The sequence below is a fragment of the Lampetra fluviatilis genome, chromosome 60, assembly GCF_964198595.1.
Source record: "Lampetra fluviatilis chromosome 60, kcLamFluv1.1, whole genome shotgun sequence".
NCBI classification, from domain to species: Eukaryota; Metazoa; Chordata; class Hyperoartia; order Petromyzontiformes; family Petromyzontidae; genus Lampetra; species Lampetra fluviatilis.
Window position 1 is genome coordinate 3,949,708 of NC_136334.1, and position 18,333 is coordinate 3,968,040.

Genomic DNA, 18,333 nt, shown 5'->3' on the forward strand with positions numbered 1-18,333 from the left:
CCGCCCACACTGTAACGTCTGCTGGGAACGACGGAGCGCGATCCGCAGCCACGGACGTCGCGTTACAGCAGCGACTGCCGCCTCTCAAAGAATTCGTGGGCGCGGACGGGGACTGGGGCGGCTTCAAAAGACGGTTCATCGCTCATCAGGAGATGGCGAACTGGACGGACGCCGAAGCACTACGCGCGCTGCCAGTGATGCTGGACAACGATGCCCTGGCTACCCTCACCTCGGCGCCTAAAGAAAAGCACGCCACGCTGCACTTGGCGCTGCAGCTGCTGTCCGCTGTCTACGGCCCGCCTTCGGACTGCAGGCAGCTGTTTCACGATCGCCAGCGGGGCGCCACCGAATCGCCTCTGGCTTTCCGGACGGCTCTCCTGGCCCTGGCGAAGGCAGCTTTTCCGCGGATGGACGAGGAGGGGGTGGATGCTATGGTGGCGGAAAAGTTGTTGATACTCGCGGATGAGCTGGACGTCGCCGTCTTGGCTCAGGACGACACGGAGATGTCTTCCCTGCTGGTTGCACGCCACATCCACGGGGGCTTGCGGTCCCTGCGTCGCAAGGCTGCCAAGGGGGTGGCCGGCCATGTCATGGCGGCTCCCGCCCTTCCATCGGTGGAGGTCTGCGGGGTGGAGCGGCGGGAGGAATGGAGATCTGCGGGACCACAGGCTCGGAACGGACCGAGCCGCCAGGAGCAGCCCAGGCCATCTGGGGCGCTCACATGCTGCTACAACTGTGGCCTTCAAGGCCACGTTGCTTCAGGATGCCGGGCTCCCCGTCAGCGCGGGGCGACACCTCGTCAGGACGCCGCGCCGTCTCCACCCAAGCTCCAGCAGAGAAATACGGCGAGTCGTGGCACCTCACACGTTTGGCCCATGCACACATCCGACACACACTCATGCGCTGAAACGAACAGGGCTCGCAAATCGACGGCCGTTGCGTCGGATTGTTCTGAAATGCGGCGAGCGCTCCAACCGGGTCAGTGGTCGGAGCTCGCCCATCGTGTCGTTGCAGCGTCGGCGGGATCGTCGGTCGTGGTCGGTCATATTGATGGGGTAGAGGTGCGGATTTTTATTGACACAGGAGCATCGGCGACCATTATATCTGATTTGATTTATAACATCCTTCCCGTTCAAAGTCGTCCCTTGCTCCCCGTTGACGTGCCATGCTATGCTGCTAACGGGGGCTCGCTGGGCATCATTGGGCAAATCCGCGCTAAAATTTGCATTGGAGACATTAAATTATCCGGGCCTGTTTTGGTTCCTCCTCACTGGCGGTTCCGTGCCTGTTGGGGACGGATTTCTTGGCCAAAATGCCCATTCGTATCTTGATCGACCAGGGGTGCATCGAGCTCCCGTCGGGCCGACGTGTTACATTTTTGTCTTCCCCCTCCACGGAGCGTCGGGCGTTTGCGACCGTGCAGGCGCTCGTGGCAAAAACTGTGCGCGTACCCCCGGGGGCTCAGATGCTCGTCCCTCTTAGGTTGCGTCGGCCGTTTGCTGAGGGGGTTGCGGATCGGGGGGTCTTGTTGGGACCATCTCGGGCCGGGGTCAATGGACCCGATTTGCTAGCGGCTCAGACCATGGTGAAAGGGGATGGGGACCCCTTCATTGCAGTCCTTAATGTAGGATCGCGAACGGCCGTGGTTCCTCAAGGGACCGTGCTTGCACACGCAACGCCGGCACCCTATGAGGAACCACTCGTAGGTCAGGTAAGCACCGATCCTCCGTCGCGACCGCATTCGGACTGTGATGACGGATGGCTGGATGCGCTTTGCGCGGGATCAGTGGACCTGTCCGACTCGCAGCGTGCGCAGCTGCGAGTTCTCCTGAAAGAATTTGCCGACGTTTTTAGTCAACACAAATTTGATATTGGTTGTACTAAATTGCTGCGACACGATATTGACACGGGTGACAGCGCGCCAATCCGCCAAAATCCCTTTCGGTTGAGTCCCGCCGAAAAGGATCATGTCAAATCGGCCGTTGATGACATGCTAGCCGCCGATATCATTTCCCCTTCCAACAGCCCGTGGGGCGCGCTGATCGTTTTGGTGAAAAAACACGACGGCTCACTGTGGTTTTGTGTCGACTTTCGGCGATTGAACAAAATTTCTGTGGCAGATGCGTACCCGCTTCCTCGAATGGATGAGTCGCTCGATGCCTTGGCGGGGGCGCGATTCTTTTCCACCCTGGATTTACTTTCTGGATTCTGGCAGCTTCCTCTGGATGACGAATCCAAACCTAAGACTGCTTTCCGTACACCGCAAGGCCTCTTCCAATTTAACCGCTTGCCGATGGGCTTACATTCTGCGCCAGCAACTTTTCAGCGGTTAATGGAACTGGTCTTGGCGGGCTTGCAATGGGATTTGTGTTTAATTTACTTGGACGATGTCATCGTCTTTAGCAAATCATTTGATGAACACCTCCAGAGGTTGCGTGCTGTTTTTCTCAAAATGCGGGCTGCCAATTTGAAATTTAAACCGCAGAAGTGCCATTTGCTCCGCGAATCGGTGCGGTATTTGGGTCATATTGTTGGACGCTCGGGGATATCTACTGATCCCGCCAAAACGGAATGCGTCAGCTCCTGGCCGACTCCCACCTCGGTGGGAGAGGTCAGGAGTTTCATTGGGTTCGCGTCGTACTACCGACGGTTTGTGGCTGACTTCGCTACGATCGCGAAACCATTGCATGCCTTGACGTCCAAGGGAGTCAGGTTTCATTGGGGGCCGGAGGAGGAGGCTGCTTTTCGCGCCCTCCGGAATGCCCTGGTGGGGGCTCCGCCGTTGAATTACCCCGATTTCTCACAACCCTTCTTGCTCGATACAGACGCAAGTAACACGGGCATTGGGGGCGTGCTGTCCCAGCTCATTGGTGGCGTAGAGCATGTGGTGGCTTACGGTAGTCGGGTACTGTCTCCGGCGGAACAACGGTACTGCGTTACCCGTCGGGAATTATTGGCAATTGTTTATTTCGCTCAGCAGTACCGCCCGTATCTGTACGGTCGACGTTTCACCGTCCGTACAGATCATGCGGCTCTGCAGTACGCCCTGCGGGTTCAACAACCATCGGGGCAGTTGTCTCGATGGTTGGAGATTCTCCAAGACTACGACTTTGTCACCACATATCGTAAGGGCGTCCGCCACACGAACGCTGACGCCCTGTCGCGGTTGCCACCCACTTCGGAGTGCGCTTGCCTCTTGGGTTCGGGGCGTTGTAGGCCCCCGAACGTGACCACCGATTCGGTCCTCGTGGCCGCCGCCGATGCACCTTCAGCTTCGGGTCCTATCGAGCAAGAAGGGAGGGATTCGTTGCTGGGGTTGTCGGTTGCGGAGTGGGGACGCCTCCAAATGGAGGACACCTCCCTCCTCGCTCTGCGCCGTCGCACCGGGGGGGTTGGTCAGGGGATGGCGAACGTTGACTCGTGGGGGTTGTTCCAGGGGCTTTTAATGCACTGGGACGGGAAATCCCGCCGCCAACGGCTCGTGGTGCCTGCAGCATTGAGGGGTAAGGTGGTATGGGCTGCGCATGAGCGGCTCCTGCACTTGGGGGTTCACAAGACCTTTGCCATTCTCCAGCTCTATTTCTTCTGGCCGGGCATGGCAAAGGACGTGCGGGATCTCCTGGGGTCGTGCACACAATGCGCGCAGCGGAAGCCACCAGCGAGGGGGTCCAACCCTCCGCTGCAGTCCATAAAGGTTTCCCGGATTAACGAGCTCGTTGCTCTGGATATTCTCAGGCCATTTCCCGCTACACCCAGGGGAAATAGGTATTTATTGACAGGGGTCGAATACTTCACGAGATGGCCCATGGCCTGGCCCCTGGCCAACCAGTCGGCAGCAGCCATCGCGGAGGCCTTTGTCCAGGGCTATGTCCTCGACAAGGGTGCTCCGGAACGGCTGCTGACTGACCAGGGTAAGAATTTTTCGGGGAAACTCCTCCGCGAGGTGTGCGACCTCTTGGGTACGGAGAAAATTCGGACCTCCCCATATCACCCACAAACTGACTGGATGGTGGAACGGCTGCATCGGACTATCACGTCCATGCTGTCCCAGTAGGTATCGGAATCCCAGACAGATTGGGACCTTCGCATTGCCGGTGTGTTACAAGCCTACAGGATGGCTCCCCATGCGGCCACCGGATTTTCCCCTTTCTTTTTGATGTATGGCCGCGAGGCTAACCCGCCTGTGACGACCCAGCTGAAGCTCTCGGCGCCTCAGGCAAAGTCTACATTGTCCGAACACGTTAAATTTAACATCGGCAAATTATCTGAGGCGTGGGAAGCGGCCGTGCAAAATTCTGAACTCCGCCAGAAGGCGAACGAGAGGCTTAGGCTGGGGCGGGTACATGTGTTCAAATGGAAACCGGGGGACAGGGCATGGTTGCACTGTCCCCAGGTGCCGCTGGCGACCTCGTCAAAGTTGGTACGGCCGTGGCGGGGGCCCGTGGAGGTCGTACAAGTCTTGCGGCCGCAATGTGTACGCGTCAAATGGGGGAGGCGTCGGTGGTACGTGCACCCCTCCAGGTTGAAACCGTTCATTGCGCCGCCCTGTGGTTTGCACACACACACGCATGGCCAAACGTGTGAGGGGTCCGCCGACTCCCCGACGTCGCTGCTTTCGCCTAACCTGACATCGACTGTTCCATCTCCAGGTGCAACAGGAGTGACGGGTCCACGACCGCCAACCCCTCCCGGGGGGGTCGGGGGTCACTCGCCAGTGAAGCCAGACTCTCTCGCACCCGGACCGTCAACAACCGCCACTGAGCGTGGCGGGACGGGCCTTTGTGACGGGCCCGCCGCGAGAACGCGCGCCAAAACGCGCAGACTTTTCTGAGGTCGGCCGTTGGGGGGCCCTTGCAGATGGTGGGGGGAGGCGTCCGGAGCGCATGTATATATGTTGGTTTTGCGGAATGGGGTATTTATTCGGGGGGGTGCGTCGGGTTATTTTTTTCTTCCTGTTTCCTGTTGTTGTTGTTGTTATGGCTGTCATTGTTCTTGTTAAAATTACGCGAGGCACACACGGTTTTGGGGAGGGATGCACCTTTATTCTGATTTTGTTGCAGCCGGGGACGGCTGCGAGCTGTACAGGGGGGGGTGATGTAGAGGTGTAATTGTGTATGGGCACGGATGGCTAACAAACACAAGGGGCGTGGTTAGGGCCGTACACAGAGGAGGTGCTCACACCGACGTCCGCACCTGCATCCCCCACGGGCCCCTCCCGGGGGCCGAGTACTATAAAAGGTGGTGAGCCGGAGGGCTCGAGGTCGAGTATCAGCTTAAACCAGCGAAGAGCGAAGACCAGCAAGAATAGGCCCCGGAGCTCCCCTGGCTCGCTGTCCTTGTCAGGGCCGACCAGGGCAAGCCGGTGGCGTGGCCCCGAGAGCCCAGACTGACGTTCTTATAAGAGCCGGTCTGGAGACTCAGGGTGCCGGGATCCCAGCTTGACCAGGGCTGGGATAGGTAGCCTCCCCTAGCTCCGTAGTGGAGGACTCGGGCGTAGGTTAGTGGGGTTAGATGTTGCGTCTCCCTGTTAGACGAGTGAAGGGGACGATACTCCTCTAAGTGCTGTGTGTACCCGTTATTGTGCACAAGTTGGTGTTAATAAATAAGTGTGCCTCCGACTCCGTCGTCAAAGCCTCCTGAATACTTACGACACATACATTAGCTTTGGCCATTACCCGACACGTTGCCTACGACTGTACATACGTTTCCTTTCAAGGCCACAGTGTTGTTGACGAATGTGTTGCGTATTTGCACATTTAAAATGTTGCAAATAAATTAAAATTTTACACATTTTATCTGGCAATGCACGCATTTGTTATTGTGTTTGGCTACTGGTGCCTCTATAGGCAGTGTTAGAGATCACTGTGATTGGCTACTCGTGCCGCTATAGGCAGTGTAAGAGATCACTGTGATTGGCTGCTGGCTCCTCTATAGGCAGTGTGAGAGATCACTGTGATTGGCCACTGGCACCTCTATCAGCAGTGTGAGAGATCACTGTGATTGGCTACTGGTGCCTCTATAGGCAGTGTGAGAGATCACTGTGATTGGCTACTGGCGCCTCTATAGGCAGTGTGAGAGATCACTGTGATTGGCTACTGGCGCCTCTATAGGCAGTGTGAGAGATCACTGTGATTGGCTACTGGCCCCTCTATCAGCAGTGTGAGAGATCGCTCTGATTGGCTACTGGCACCTTTTTTGGCAGTGCCTGTGTATAGAATAGGAGTCCAAGAATGATGCCCTCGTGAAGGCCACGCTGCTACCGTGTTGAACAGCTGCAGCTGAAATGTCCCCCAATACACGCGGACCGTTGGAGTAAACGTTAGTCAAATAGTTCCAATCACATGCCAACATTGGCCCAACGTTGGCCCCAACGTTGGTATATTTGCTGGGATGAAACAACTCCAGCCGGAGGCTGCCAAATATCCCCGTCTGTTGAGTTTGGAAACGTGTGGTACTTTGAACACAAGTACGTGTCAGTGTCAGCATCGGAATGGCTGCGTGCATTTGAAAGCACAAAATACATGGTACACTTCCTATTGTAGTACAGATTTAAGCTATGATAAAAGCTGCATTTCTTAGCTAATGGGGTATAAGCACAAAACGTGCTGCGATGATGAATGGAATTGAGACATCGGCCCGCACGCTTTGTTCTGCCGACGCACTAGTCGCTTGAGTGTCGTGTGCGTGCAACAGAAGACACCACCTGCGTTTGATTTCAAACCGGCGCAAGGTCGCGCTTTGGTCGCCGCTTGCAAACATTTTCCTTTTTGATCGCTCGCCATCGTCACCTTCTCTCGCTGCGAGACGTCTCCCGGGCATGCGGGGCGATGGCACGTATGTACGTATGTATGTGCGTGTGAACTTCTTTCGCACCGTACTTAGCCACCGGTGCCCATCGGAGGTGCGGGGGAGGGGGGAAGGACAACAAACCAAGCACAAAAAGCAGCGCTAAAGAAATTAGTTTTTAAATCTAGATTTAAAAGTGCATAGCTCCAGTGCACTTCCTAATGTCGAGAGGAAGAGCATTCCAGACGGCCACAACAGCGCATCTGAAAGAGCGCAATGCAGTGACCATTTTTGTTCTATGGCTAGCAAGAAGCTGCTGTTGCGAGGATAACCAGTGGATTGATAAAGGACTGTAATCTATTATCGTTATGTATTTTAAAATCCTAACCAGCCAGGATGCACTGTGGTTAGATCGCTCAACTCACAATGAGAATGTTACAATTTTAAAAAGCTGCTGGTATGTATGTTAAACTTTTTTCGCACCGTATGTAGCCAACCTTGCTAATCAGAGGTGCGGTGGAAGGATAACTAACTAGAATACGAAGCATTTCTCAAGAAATGAGTTTGTCAATCTAGATCATTTAAAAGTGCACAGCTCCAGTGGCTTCCTAATATCAGAAGGAAGAGCTTTCCAGACGGTCGCAGGAGCAATGCTGCTGTGCTCCTGTGCGGGGTTTGTTCGTCGGGCGAGAGAGTCACTGTGTTACAGGCGATGTAAGACTTGTCATTTCTCAAAGAAGGAGTATTTTTGTGACAGTGATAATAACAAGCAATCAGTTTTTATGTAGTTTAACACAAAGGTTTTCGCGACCAATATCATTCATAATACAGGTTTTTTTGGGTTAGATCGCGTAAATATGAATGTGTCGTTAAACCCACCACCACCCGACACAGCTAATTCGTAAGCTTTGTCACGTAAACAAAACATGACAATTTGTAGCGAGTACAGTACCATGGTGTGTTGGAGAGCCAAGCCACAACATTTACAATCTTAGCATGTAGCAACTGCATCACTCAACGGTCGGCAATCCCCGCAAACATTGAAGTGCTTATACATTTAGGTGTTTTCAGCAAATTCACGAAGTCTTGGGTTCGATCTCGACCCTGACTGCCTGTACATTGGAAGTTTGCACGTATCTCTCCCCGTGGTCACGTGGATTTTTCTCCGGGTCCTCCGATTTTTTTTCTCTCCACATTCAGAAACATGCGTTTTGAGTATTTGGCAATCATTTTTGGCCAAGAACCATATAGCTCAAGTGGGCCTTACCTGGTAAAATAAAAACACATTCCTGCGAGGGAGCTGGTAGGAACATTGGGTTGCTCGGTCAATGGCCAGGGTCAACGGCGGCGTGGTGTATTCTGCAAATATGCCCGACTGTGAGGGCGGGCACAAGCCGGCGTGAGTAGGTTAAACGTTGAGTTTTATAAGGGCACCACGGGGTGACCAGCCCCTCCCCACCCAGCCCCTCCCCACCCTCCCCTCCCCACCCAGCCCCTCCCTCTTCTCCCGACCCAACCCCTCCCTCCCCTCCCCACCCAGCCCCTCCCAACCCTCCCCACCCAGCCCCTCCCCACCCTCCCCACCCAGCCCCTCCCCACCCTGCCCACCCAGCCCCTCCCCAACCTCCTCTCTCCACCCAGCCCCACCCCTCCCATTTTTGGATGCACGGCGGACGGACGGACGGACGGACACAATAATCCCCTGTGGGCTGGTGGAACCAGGTGGTTCCTACCAGTAACATTTGTCGAATTGTAGTTGTATTGTAAACTCGTGGGAGGAAACCAGAGCACCTAGAGAAAGGAGAGCAAGGGGGCAACACACTTTCCCCATACAGACGGGACAGATGATATCAGCTCGCACTTTGTAGTAACCGCCTTCTCCTGGCGAGCCAGGAGTATGACACCTGGACGCCCCCGTGAGAAGGGAGTTTCGCAACGTCTGTGCCGTGATCCACTAACCCTCGATTGCCAACTCAACATCGCTAGATTACAGGCGGCCACGTGCATTAGCAATATTGAGTGCCTAGTTGCGATGTGTAAAAGCATCGCCACGAGGGAGATAAAGGCGGCTGGGCGTGGTGCTGTGGCCACACACTCACCCCTCTCGTGCCTCGTGTGCCGTTTCCAGCCTTCACAGGTGCTCGCTAACAGCATGGGGGAGGCTTTCGCACCGTATGTAGCCAAACCGTGCTAATCGGAGGCGCGTAGCCACCACCGCCCGGCTAAAAAGTTCTTGAAAAATTCGTGCGCTGTTTCTAGATTTGCATCCCTCCTCCCTGGCTCTTACCCTATATAATCGCTTGTCACATACAGCTCTCTCTGCCCACTACAGTATTTTTTTTTTTTGCTGTGGTTGTCTCACCTGATGACGGAAGCTTGCTTGTGTTGCCTCCGAAACGTGGTGATTTAGTTATTTTTATTTTTATTTTCACCTACGTGACTTTACCGAAAGTATCAAAGAGTACGTGCGTTTATATTATTGGTTCTTTCGGTAAAGTCACGTAGAAGGGAAACAATAAAATAAAATAAATATAAAACAATAAAATTCTCATGACGTTTCGACTGCAACACAAGCAATCATCATCAACCTGAATTGTATTGTTTTATATATTTTTTATTTTATTTTTTCACTTCTACGTGACTTTACCGAAAGAACCAAGATTATGAATCCCTGCAGTCACGAAAGCTTTAAATACAAATTTAGTACGTGCATTGTTTATTTATTTTATTTTCTCCCGTTTAAAAGCTCGCAGAGGAACACAATGTTCTCAAAAACTTAACAATTGTGCTCGTCCCTCTCTCCCGGTCCGCGTGACAGCCGGTCACCGTCTCGGGACACGGAGGAGCAGAATGTGAACAACAACAACGTCTCTCCGTCCGACTTCCTCGATAAGCTCATGGGTCGGAGTTCGGGCTACGATGCGCGAATACGGCCGAACTTCAAACGTGAGTCTGCCAAACGCATCACCCAGTCCCTTCGGGCTCCCACCTCCGTGTGAGGACACTTCGATGGTTTTGTCGAATGACCGTGCTGCAGTGTTTGTCTCCTTGGCTGTGCAGGGGGCAGGATTGCGATGTTCACGCGGCCATCGAATTGACTGGGCAACCGCTTGCTGCTGTTGCTGTGCGGTTGTTGTCTTGGTGGTGTGGTCTGGGATGTGTTTTGGTGTGGTCTTTTGCTGCCTTGCCCAAGCTTGATAAATGGGACTTATGTAATTAATAAAATAATGTTAGGTATTTGTATTGAGTGACCTTGCTGACCATTTTCTTTATTTTTGCAATCCTGTCGTAATTTTTTTTGTGTTTGCCGTTGTAACTTTTCTGACCCCCGTGCCCTGACCGGACGTCTAGAAGAATTACAGTAACATTTAAACAAAAATAAACGTAACGTACGACTAGGTGGAAGTTATATGCGCAGTAAATGTGCAACGTCGGGCCAACGTCAGTGTTCGGTTGTAACCATTGCACCAGCGTTGGCCGCAGCGTTCCATATATATTTTTTCGGTTTCACGAAATTTCGCGTCGACGCGAATCGACGAATCGCGGACACGCGTCGGTTAACGAAATTGGATTTCTGCATTACGGCGAAATTTGACTCACGGCCGCGCGTGCGTGCCTCGTGATATCGTCAAACGAAAAGCCACCCTGGAGGATGGGTCGTTATCCATCAGCCGCAGCGTCACCGTGTCCCTGCAGTCAATAGAGTAACGAGCGTGGGGCAGGCAAGGGGTGCCTTCCAACCCCTCCCCCTTGGTGGGCAAAGCTACAAGTTGGGCCCCCCCCCCCAGACAACCACCGTGAGATTTGTTTTCAACAGCATTGGGGGCCCACACCAGACCGATTTTTGCACAGCCTGAGCTGATAATGTAGTTACTACGCCACTGATAATGTAGTCACTACACCACTGATAATGTAGTTACTACGCCACTGATAATGTAGTCACTACGCCACTGATAATGTAATTACTACGCCACTGATAATGTAGTCACTACACCACTGATAATGTAGTTACTACGCCACTGATAATGTAGTCACTACGCCACTGATAATGTAGTTGCTACGCCACTGATAATGTAGTCACTACGCCACTGATAATGTAATCACTACGCCAGTAATAATGTAGTCACTACACCACTGATAATGTAGTTGCTACGCCACTGATAATGTAGTCACTACGCCACTGATAATGTAGTTGCTACGCCACTGATAATGTAGTCACTACGCCACTGATAATGTAATCACTACGCCAGTGATAATGTAGTTACTACACTGATAATGTAGTTACTACGCCACTGATAATGTAGTTACTACGCCACTGATAATGTAGTTACTACACTGATAATGTAGTTACTACGCCACTGATAATGTAGTTACTACGCCACTGATAATGTAGTTACTACACTGATAATGTAGTTAATACGTCACTGATAATGTAGTTACTACGCCACTGATAATGTAGTTACTACGCCACTGATAATGTCGTTACAATGCCACTGATAATGTAGTTACTACGTCACTGATAATGTAGTTAATACGTCACTGATAATGTAGTTACTACACTGATAATGTAGTCACTACACCGCTGATAATGTTGTTACTACGCCACTCATAATGTAGTTACTACACCACTGACAATGTAGTCACTACACCACTGATAAGGTTGTCACTACACCGCTGATAATGTCGTTACTACGCCACTGAAAATGTCGTTACTACCCCACTGATAATGTAGTTACTATGCCACTGATAATGTAGTTACTACACTACTAATAATGTAGTTACTATGCCACTGATAATGTAGTTACTACACCACTGATAATGTAGTTACTACGCCACTAATAATGTAGTTACTACACTACAAATAATGTAGTTACTATGCCACTGATAATGTAGTTACTACACCACTGATAATGTAGTTACTACGCCACTGATAATGTAGTTACTACACCACTGATAATGTAGTTACTACACCACTGATAATGTAGTTACTACGCCACTGATAATGTAGTTACTACACCACTGATAATGTAGTTACTACACCACTGATAATGTAGTTACTACGCCACTGATAATGTAGTTACTACACCACTGATAATGTAGTTACTACGCCACTGATAATGTAGTTACTACGCCACTGATAATGTAGTTACTACGCCACTGATAATGTAGTCACTACACCACTGATAATGTAGTTACTACACCACTGATAATGTCGTCACTACGCCACTGATAATGTAGTTACTACGCCACTGATATTGTACAGTAGTTGCTATGCCACTGATAATGTATTCACTACGCTACTGATAATGTAGTCACTACGCCACTGATAATGTAGTCACTACGCCACTGATAATGTGGTTACTACGCCACTGATAATGGCAATACTATGCCACTCATAATGTAGTTACTATACCACTGATAATGTAGTTACTATGCCACTGATATTGTAGTTACTACACCACTGATAATGTAGTTACTGTGCCACTGATAATGTAGTTAAGCCATTGATAATGTAGTTACTACGCCACTGATCATGTAGTTACTACGCCACTGATAATGTCGTTCCTACGCCACTGATAATGTAGTTACTACGCCACTGATAATGTAATTACTACGCCACTGATAATGTAGTCACTACACCACTGATAATGTAGTTACTGCGCCACTGATATTGTAGTTGCTATGCCACTGATAATGTAGTCACTACGCCACTGATAATGTAGTCACTACGCCATTGATAATGTAGTTACTACGCCACTGATATTGTAGTTGCTATGCCACTGATAATGTAGTCACTACGCCACAGATAATGTAGTTACTACACCACTGATAATGTAGTTACAATGCCACTGATAATGTAGTTACTATGCCACTGATAATGTAGTTACTACACCACTGATAATATAGTTACTACGCCACTGATAATGTAGTTACTACACCACTGATAATGTAGTTACTACGCCACTGATAATGTAGTTACTACACCACTGATAATGTAGTTACTACGCCACTGATAATGTAGTTACTACACCACTGATAATGTAGTTACTACGCCACTGATAATGTAGTTACTACACCACTGATAATGTAGTTACTACGACACTGATAATGTAGTTACTACACCACTGATAATGTCGTCACTACGCCACTGATAATGTAGTTACTACGCCACTGATATTGTACAGTAGTTGCTATGCCACTGATAATGTATTCACTACGCTACTGATAATGTAGTCACTACGCCACTGATAATGTAGTCACTACGCCACTGATAATGTGGTTACTACGCCACTGATAATGTCAATACTATGCCACTCATAATGTAGTTACTATACCACTGATAATGTAGTTACTATGCCACTGATATTGTAGTTACTACACCACTGATAATGTAGTTACTGTGCCACTGATAATGTAGTTAAGCCACTGATAATGTAGTTACTACGACACTGATCATGTAGTTACTACGCCACTGATAATGTCGTTCCTACGCCACTGATAATGTAGTTACTACGCCACTAATAATGTAATTACTACGCCACTGATAATGTAGTCACTACACCACTGATAATGTAGTTACTGCGCCACTGATATTGTAGTTGCTATGCCACTGATAATGTAGTCACTACGCCACTGATAATGTAGTCACTACGCCATTGATAATGTAGTTACTACGCCACTGATATTGTAGTTGCTATGCCACTGATAATGTAGTCACTACGCCACAGATAATGTAGTTACTACACCACTGATAATGTAGTCACTATACCACTGATAATGTAGTTACTATACCACTGATAATGTAGTTACTACGCCACTGATAATGTAGTTACAATGCCACTGATAATGTAGTCACTACGCCACTGATAATGTAGTTACTATACCACTGATAATGTCGTCACTACGCCACTGATAATGTAGTTACAATGCCACTGATAATGTAGTCACTACGCCACTGATAATGTAGTTACTATACCACTGATAATGTAGTTACTACGCCACTGCCGACAGTGCCACAGCAACGCCTCCACGTCACCTCGCCATTCATTCCAACATGCAGCAGACTTTTCGGTGAGTTCCCTGAAAAAAGGTTAAATTATTTTACTTTCAAACTATCTATTATTCAATCGTTTAGATGATTTATGTTCTTTATTATACCCTTAGGTTAGGAGTGGAGTTCGAATGACTCTCCGAAACGCATCCCTCATGTTTATTATTATGAAATCAATGTGGGGAAAGCCGTTCCGATTTACGAAATTTTATTTGACGCCCATTTATTTTTTAAGAACCGCTGCATCCCTTTTGTAAATCGAGGTATATATCCTCTGTACTTGGGCTTTCACACCCCGATGTATTTATTTATTTATTCATTATTACTTTCTTTTGAATTATATCATCAAGATATTAATGTAAGTTTTTGTTTTTTTACAATAACCCTTCACCACCGAACAGATCCAATAAAATCAATGTACGCTGAACGTCTTTAGCACCGTGCGTCGCTAACCATGCTAAATCAATTTGTCACATCGCGGGCAAACGCGCCCAAATCGATATGTTTTCCCTCGCAAAACCGGAGGAACGTTTTGAAACGCAAGCGAAATTTAGACAACATTTGTTTTTTGTACGACATTTCTGCTGGATGTTGCATCCGGCGTTGTCGGGCATGTTAACAAAAGCCCATCTTTTTGGTTCTTTCGGTAAAGTCACGTAGAAGGGAAGTAATAAAAAAAACATAATAAAAATAATTCTCACGACGTTTCGGCCCCAACGCAAGCAGCCGTCCTCAGGTGGAGACCAGGTCTGTCGGGGAGACAGCGTCTGACAGACCTGGTCTTCACCTGAGGATGGCTGCTTGCGTTGTGGCCGAAACGTCGTGAGAATTATTTTATTATGTTTTATTTTTATTATTTTATTACTTCCCTTCTACGTGACTTTACCGAAAGAACCAAGATGATGAATCCCTGCAGTCACGAAAGCTTTAAATCGAAAAAGCCCATCTCTCACGTGGAGAGAGAGAGAGCTCGGCTGGATGTAATCTCCCTGGCTGGATGTGTAAACTAATTACGACTCGGAAACCGCTACGCCTTTGCAAGGTGACCACGATGTAAACGCGTGAAAATAGCCACCAATCTGATGGGGTGAGGCGGGGTCACACGCACCGTTGTGTTGAGGTGGGAGCAGTGTGTGCGTGTCATCACGCCCCCGGTTCACTCCGTTGATTGGACGGTCCCAGGGTTTTTTTTGTGCGAAACGACGTTGCTGCTTTCATTTTTCAGAGCGGGTTAAATTGCCGCGCGACCCTTTTTTCATCCCTGCGGCCGGGTTGAAGGTCAACCCCAGCGCCGTGTCGGAGGTCGCGAGGTTTATTTGACCGGTCGCTGCACCGCGCCGGTCAGTGCGGGGTTTGGCGAAGGAGGGTGCCCGGGATGGGGCTAAGAATGAGGGGTCGGGCAACCCTGCGGCTCCTAACCAGCTTCGTGACGTCAATTGTTAAGGGTGCACCATCTCTCGTATTCACATTGCTGCGTTGTGCGGCCCTTGAAATTATTGAGGTTTTTGTTGTTGTTGTTCTTGTTGCCGAATTCAAAGAAAAAATGTGGCTCCTAATCAATCTGGAATTGAAGCTTTCGTGACTGCAGAAATTATACTCATTGGTTTTTTCGGTAAAGTCACGTATGTAGGAATAAAATATCATTTAAGTAAATCAAATTTAATCAAAATAAATCACGACGTTTCGAACGCAACACAAACGCTCATCGTCAGGTGGAAATGGGGTAAAACACATAGCGAGGGAACACACAGGGGGACACCATGTACATAGCACATAGAGAACGGCAAACTGCATGGAGGCAAATACAGCAAGAAGATGGGAGACGAGAACTCAACAAACCTTAGAAACATCACGTGATGCAAACCAGTCGGCCAACAACACAGTTAGACACTAACCTGGTTGACCACGTATTTCAAAAGACTGCTAAATTATTTGTGTTCATCTTCTGGGCTGAACATACCAACGTAAAACAGAGGACAAGGACTTGTGAACAGACAGGAGGTACATATACAGAGAAGACACACATCTTTCCCTGTGATTTATTTGAATTGAAGTTTATTTATTTATTTAAATTTTATTTTATTTCTACGTACGTGACGTTACCGAAAAAAACCAATGAGTATAATGTTGCTCCTCCTTTTATTTCGTTTGCCGAACCCCACCTTCCCCCCCCCGCCCCCCGGGTTAAAATATCACTCCGCCCACTGTTGCTAGCCCTGCCTGGGAATCGAACTCACTTCACCGGGTCCAAGATTGCAGCGCGGCCCAACCACCGCTACAACAGAATCTCCTTGGGTCACGTGGTGCTGATTGATGGCTTTTGCCCGCAATATTGGGCTGCTTCAGCACTGGCTTAAGGGGCTGTGCCATGCTAATGAGACAATGTGTTGAGTTGTTTTTTTTTATACACAGCATGTGTTAAATGTGTTTTTGGAGTAGATGGGCGACCAATGAATTTGTATGCAGTGTGTGCGCTTGAGTGTGTGTGTGTGTTCAAATGGGGAGCGGTGGTGTAGCGGTTAGCGCGCTCCACTCCGTACCTGGCCACCCGAGTTCGACTCCCGCTCTCACGGTCACCCGACACCAGGTGACGGTTATCTGAACCGATCCTGGGCCTCTCCTAGGTCGACTCGGCCTCAAATTAGTGCCTGGCGCTATGTGTAAACATTGCCTTTGGGGAGACAAAGGTTGCCGGGTGTGGTTTCTTTCCACACCGCCACCCCCTTGTGCACTGCACCGGCCTTAATAGGTGCTCGCTAACAAGTCTTGCCCCAACAGTCTGTTAAAGACGACATGGGGGATCCTTGTCTTTGTCTGCGCCTGCAACATGAAAAAGGTGTGTAAGTGCTCCCCGAGATTTGGACTCTTCTTCTGTTTAGATTTCAATCGCGTAGACTCTTAATAGGCTGCAGGAGGCATAGTTGAATTCACAAATGGATTATTCCCTTGCCATAGTGGAGCGTGAGGATCAATACGAGGCTGCAGGGGTCATGATTCTATTCATGGAGCACTTATTATTTTTTTATTAGTACCGTGGAACGTGCGGAATATAAAATTGTTGCCATGGTCACCATTTTTATTCACGACTATAATCCTCTATCTCTGCGCGCAACTGCGGAACCAAAGTAGAACCGATTGCGATGGCCAGTGACCGACCGTGATTGCCATTCCCAAATCGATTCTTGCCCTTACCATTGTGGGTCCCCGTTGTAAGACTTCATCGTGACTGCAAGCGCCACAATTTGATTTCCAAAAAAAATAAAAAATCCCTTCACGAGCGCATGGAGCATCGGCAGTGACCCCAGGGTTGGTGGCTCGCTCACACGCATACGGTTCATCTTCTTAGTTCTTTCGGTAAAGTCACGTAGAATGGAAATAATAAAATAATAACATTAAAACATAATAAAATAATTCTCACGACGTTTCGGCCACAACGCAAGCAGCCGTCCTCAGGTGAAGAAGTATATTATATTATTTTATTATGTTTAATTTTTATTATTTTATTATTTTCCTTCTACGTGACTTTACCGAAAGAACCAAGAAGATGAATCCCTGCAGTCACGAAAGCTTTAAATCGAAATTTAACGCATAGGGTTGTTGGAATTTCCAAACACGCTCAGCTGGCGAGGGAGGAGGCACCAGGATAAGCTGGTTCTGAAACCCAACCTGCATGGGACTTGTGCGCTGCACCGATCTTCGCCAAAACGGCGAAACGCTCGATGATGGAAATTGCCAAAAGTACCTTCAGAATCGGTGAAGCTTCCTCGCGTGGATTGACCCTTTCCCTACAAACTCAACAAACGTAATAAATAACTTAACCCTTTCCCATTCCGAGACGTCTGCTACTGATTGGCATACGCCAGAGACAGCTTTCTTTATGGCCCAGTCTCACCAGTGTCAGACCAGAGAATGCCTACCTACTGTCAGAGGTGTGGACTCGAGTCATGAATTTGATGACTTGCGACTCGACTTGGACTTGCATAACAATGACTTTGTCCCACCTATGAGATGTGGACTCGAGTCATGTGACTTGGACTCGAGTCAGACTCGAGTCATGAATTTGATGACTTGCGACTCGACTTGGACTTGCATAACAATGACTTTGTCCCACCTCTGCCTACTGTACACTTTTTCGCATTCTCTGGCCTAGCACTGGTGAGACTAGGCCCTAAAGAAGGCTGTCTCTGGTGTAGGCCAATCAGTTTTAAAGGCAATGCCATGTAACACATTGTCCTGCGGAGGGAGCTGGTAGGAACGTTGGGTTGCTCGGTCAATGGCCTGCAGGGTCAACGGCGGCGTGGTGTATTCCGCAAATATGGCCGACTGTGAGGGCGGGCACAAGCCGGCGTGAGTAGGTGAAACGTTGAGTTTTATAAGGGCACCACGGGGTGACCAGCCCCTCCCCACCCAGCGCCACCCCTCCCACCCCCCACCCAGCCCCACCCTCCCCACACAGCCCCTCCCCACCCTCCCCTCCCCACCCAGCCCCACCCTCC

General features: G+C 49.5%; 1 protein-coding gene across 1 annotated transcript in view; it reads left to right on the plus strand.

Moving 5' to 3' along the window:
- LOC144950912 (glycine receptor subunit alpha-2-like) overlaps positions 1-18,333 on the plus strand; it is a 138,548-nt gene that overhangs the window by 45,828 nt on the left and 74,387 nt on the right. The window contains exon 2 of the mRNA XM_078881081.1: positions 9,605-9,732. Within this exon, the coding sequence (XP_078737207.1) occupies positions 9,605-9,732 (128 nt within the window). The remainder of the gene's footprint in view (positions 1-9,604; positions 9,733-18,333) is intronic.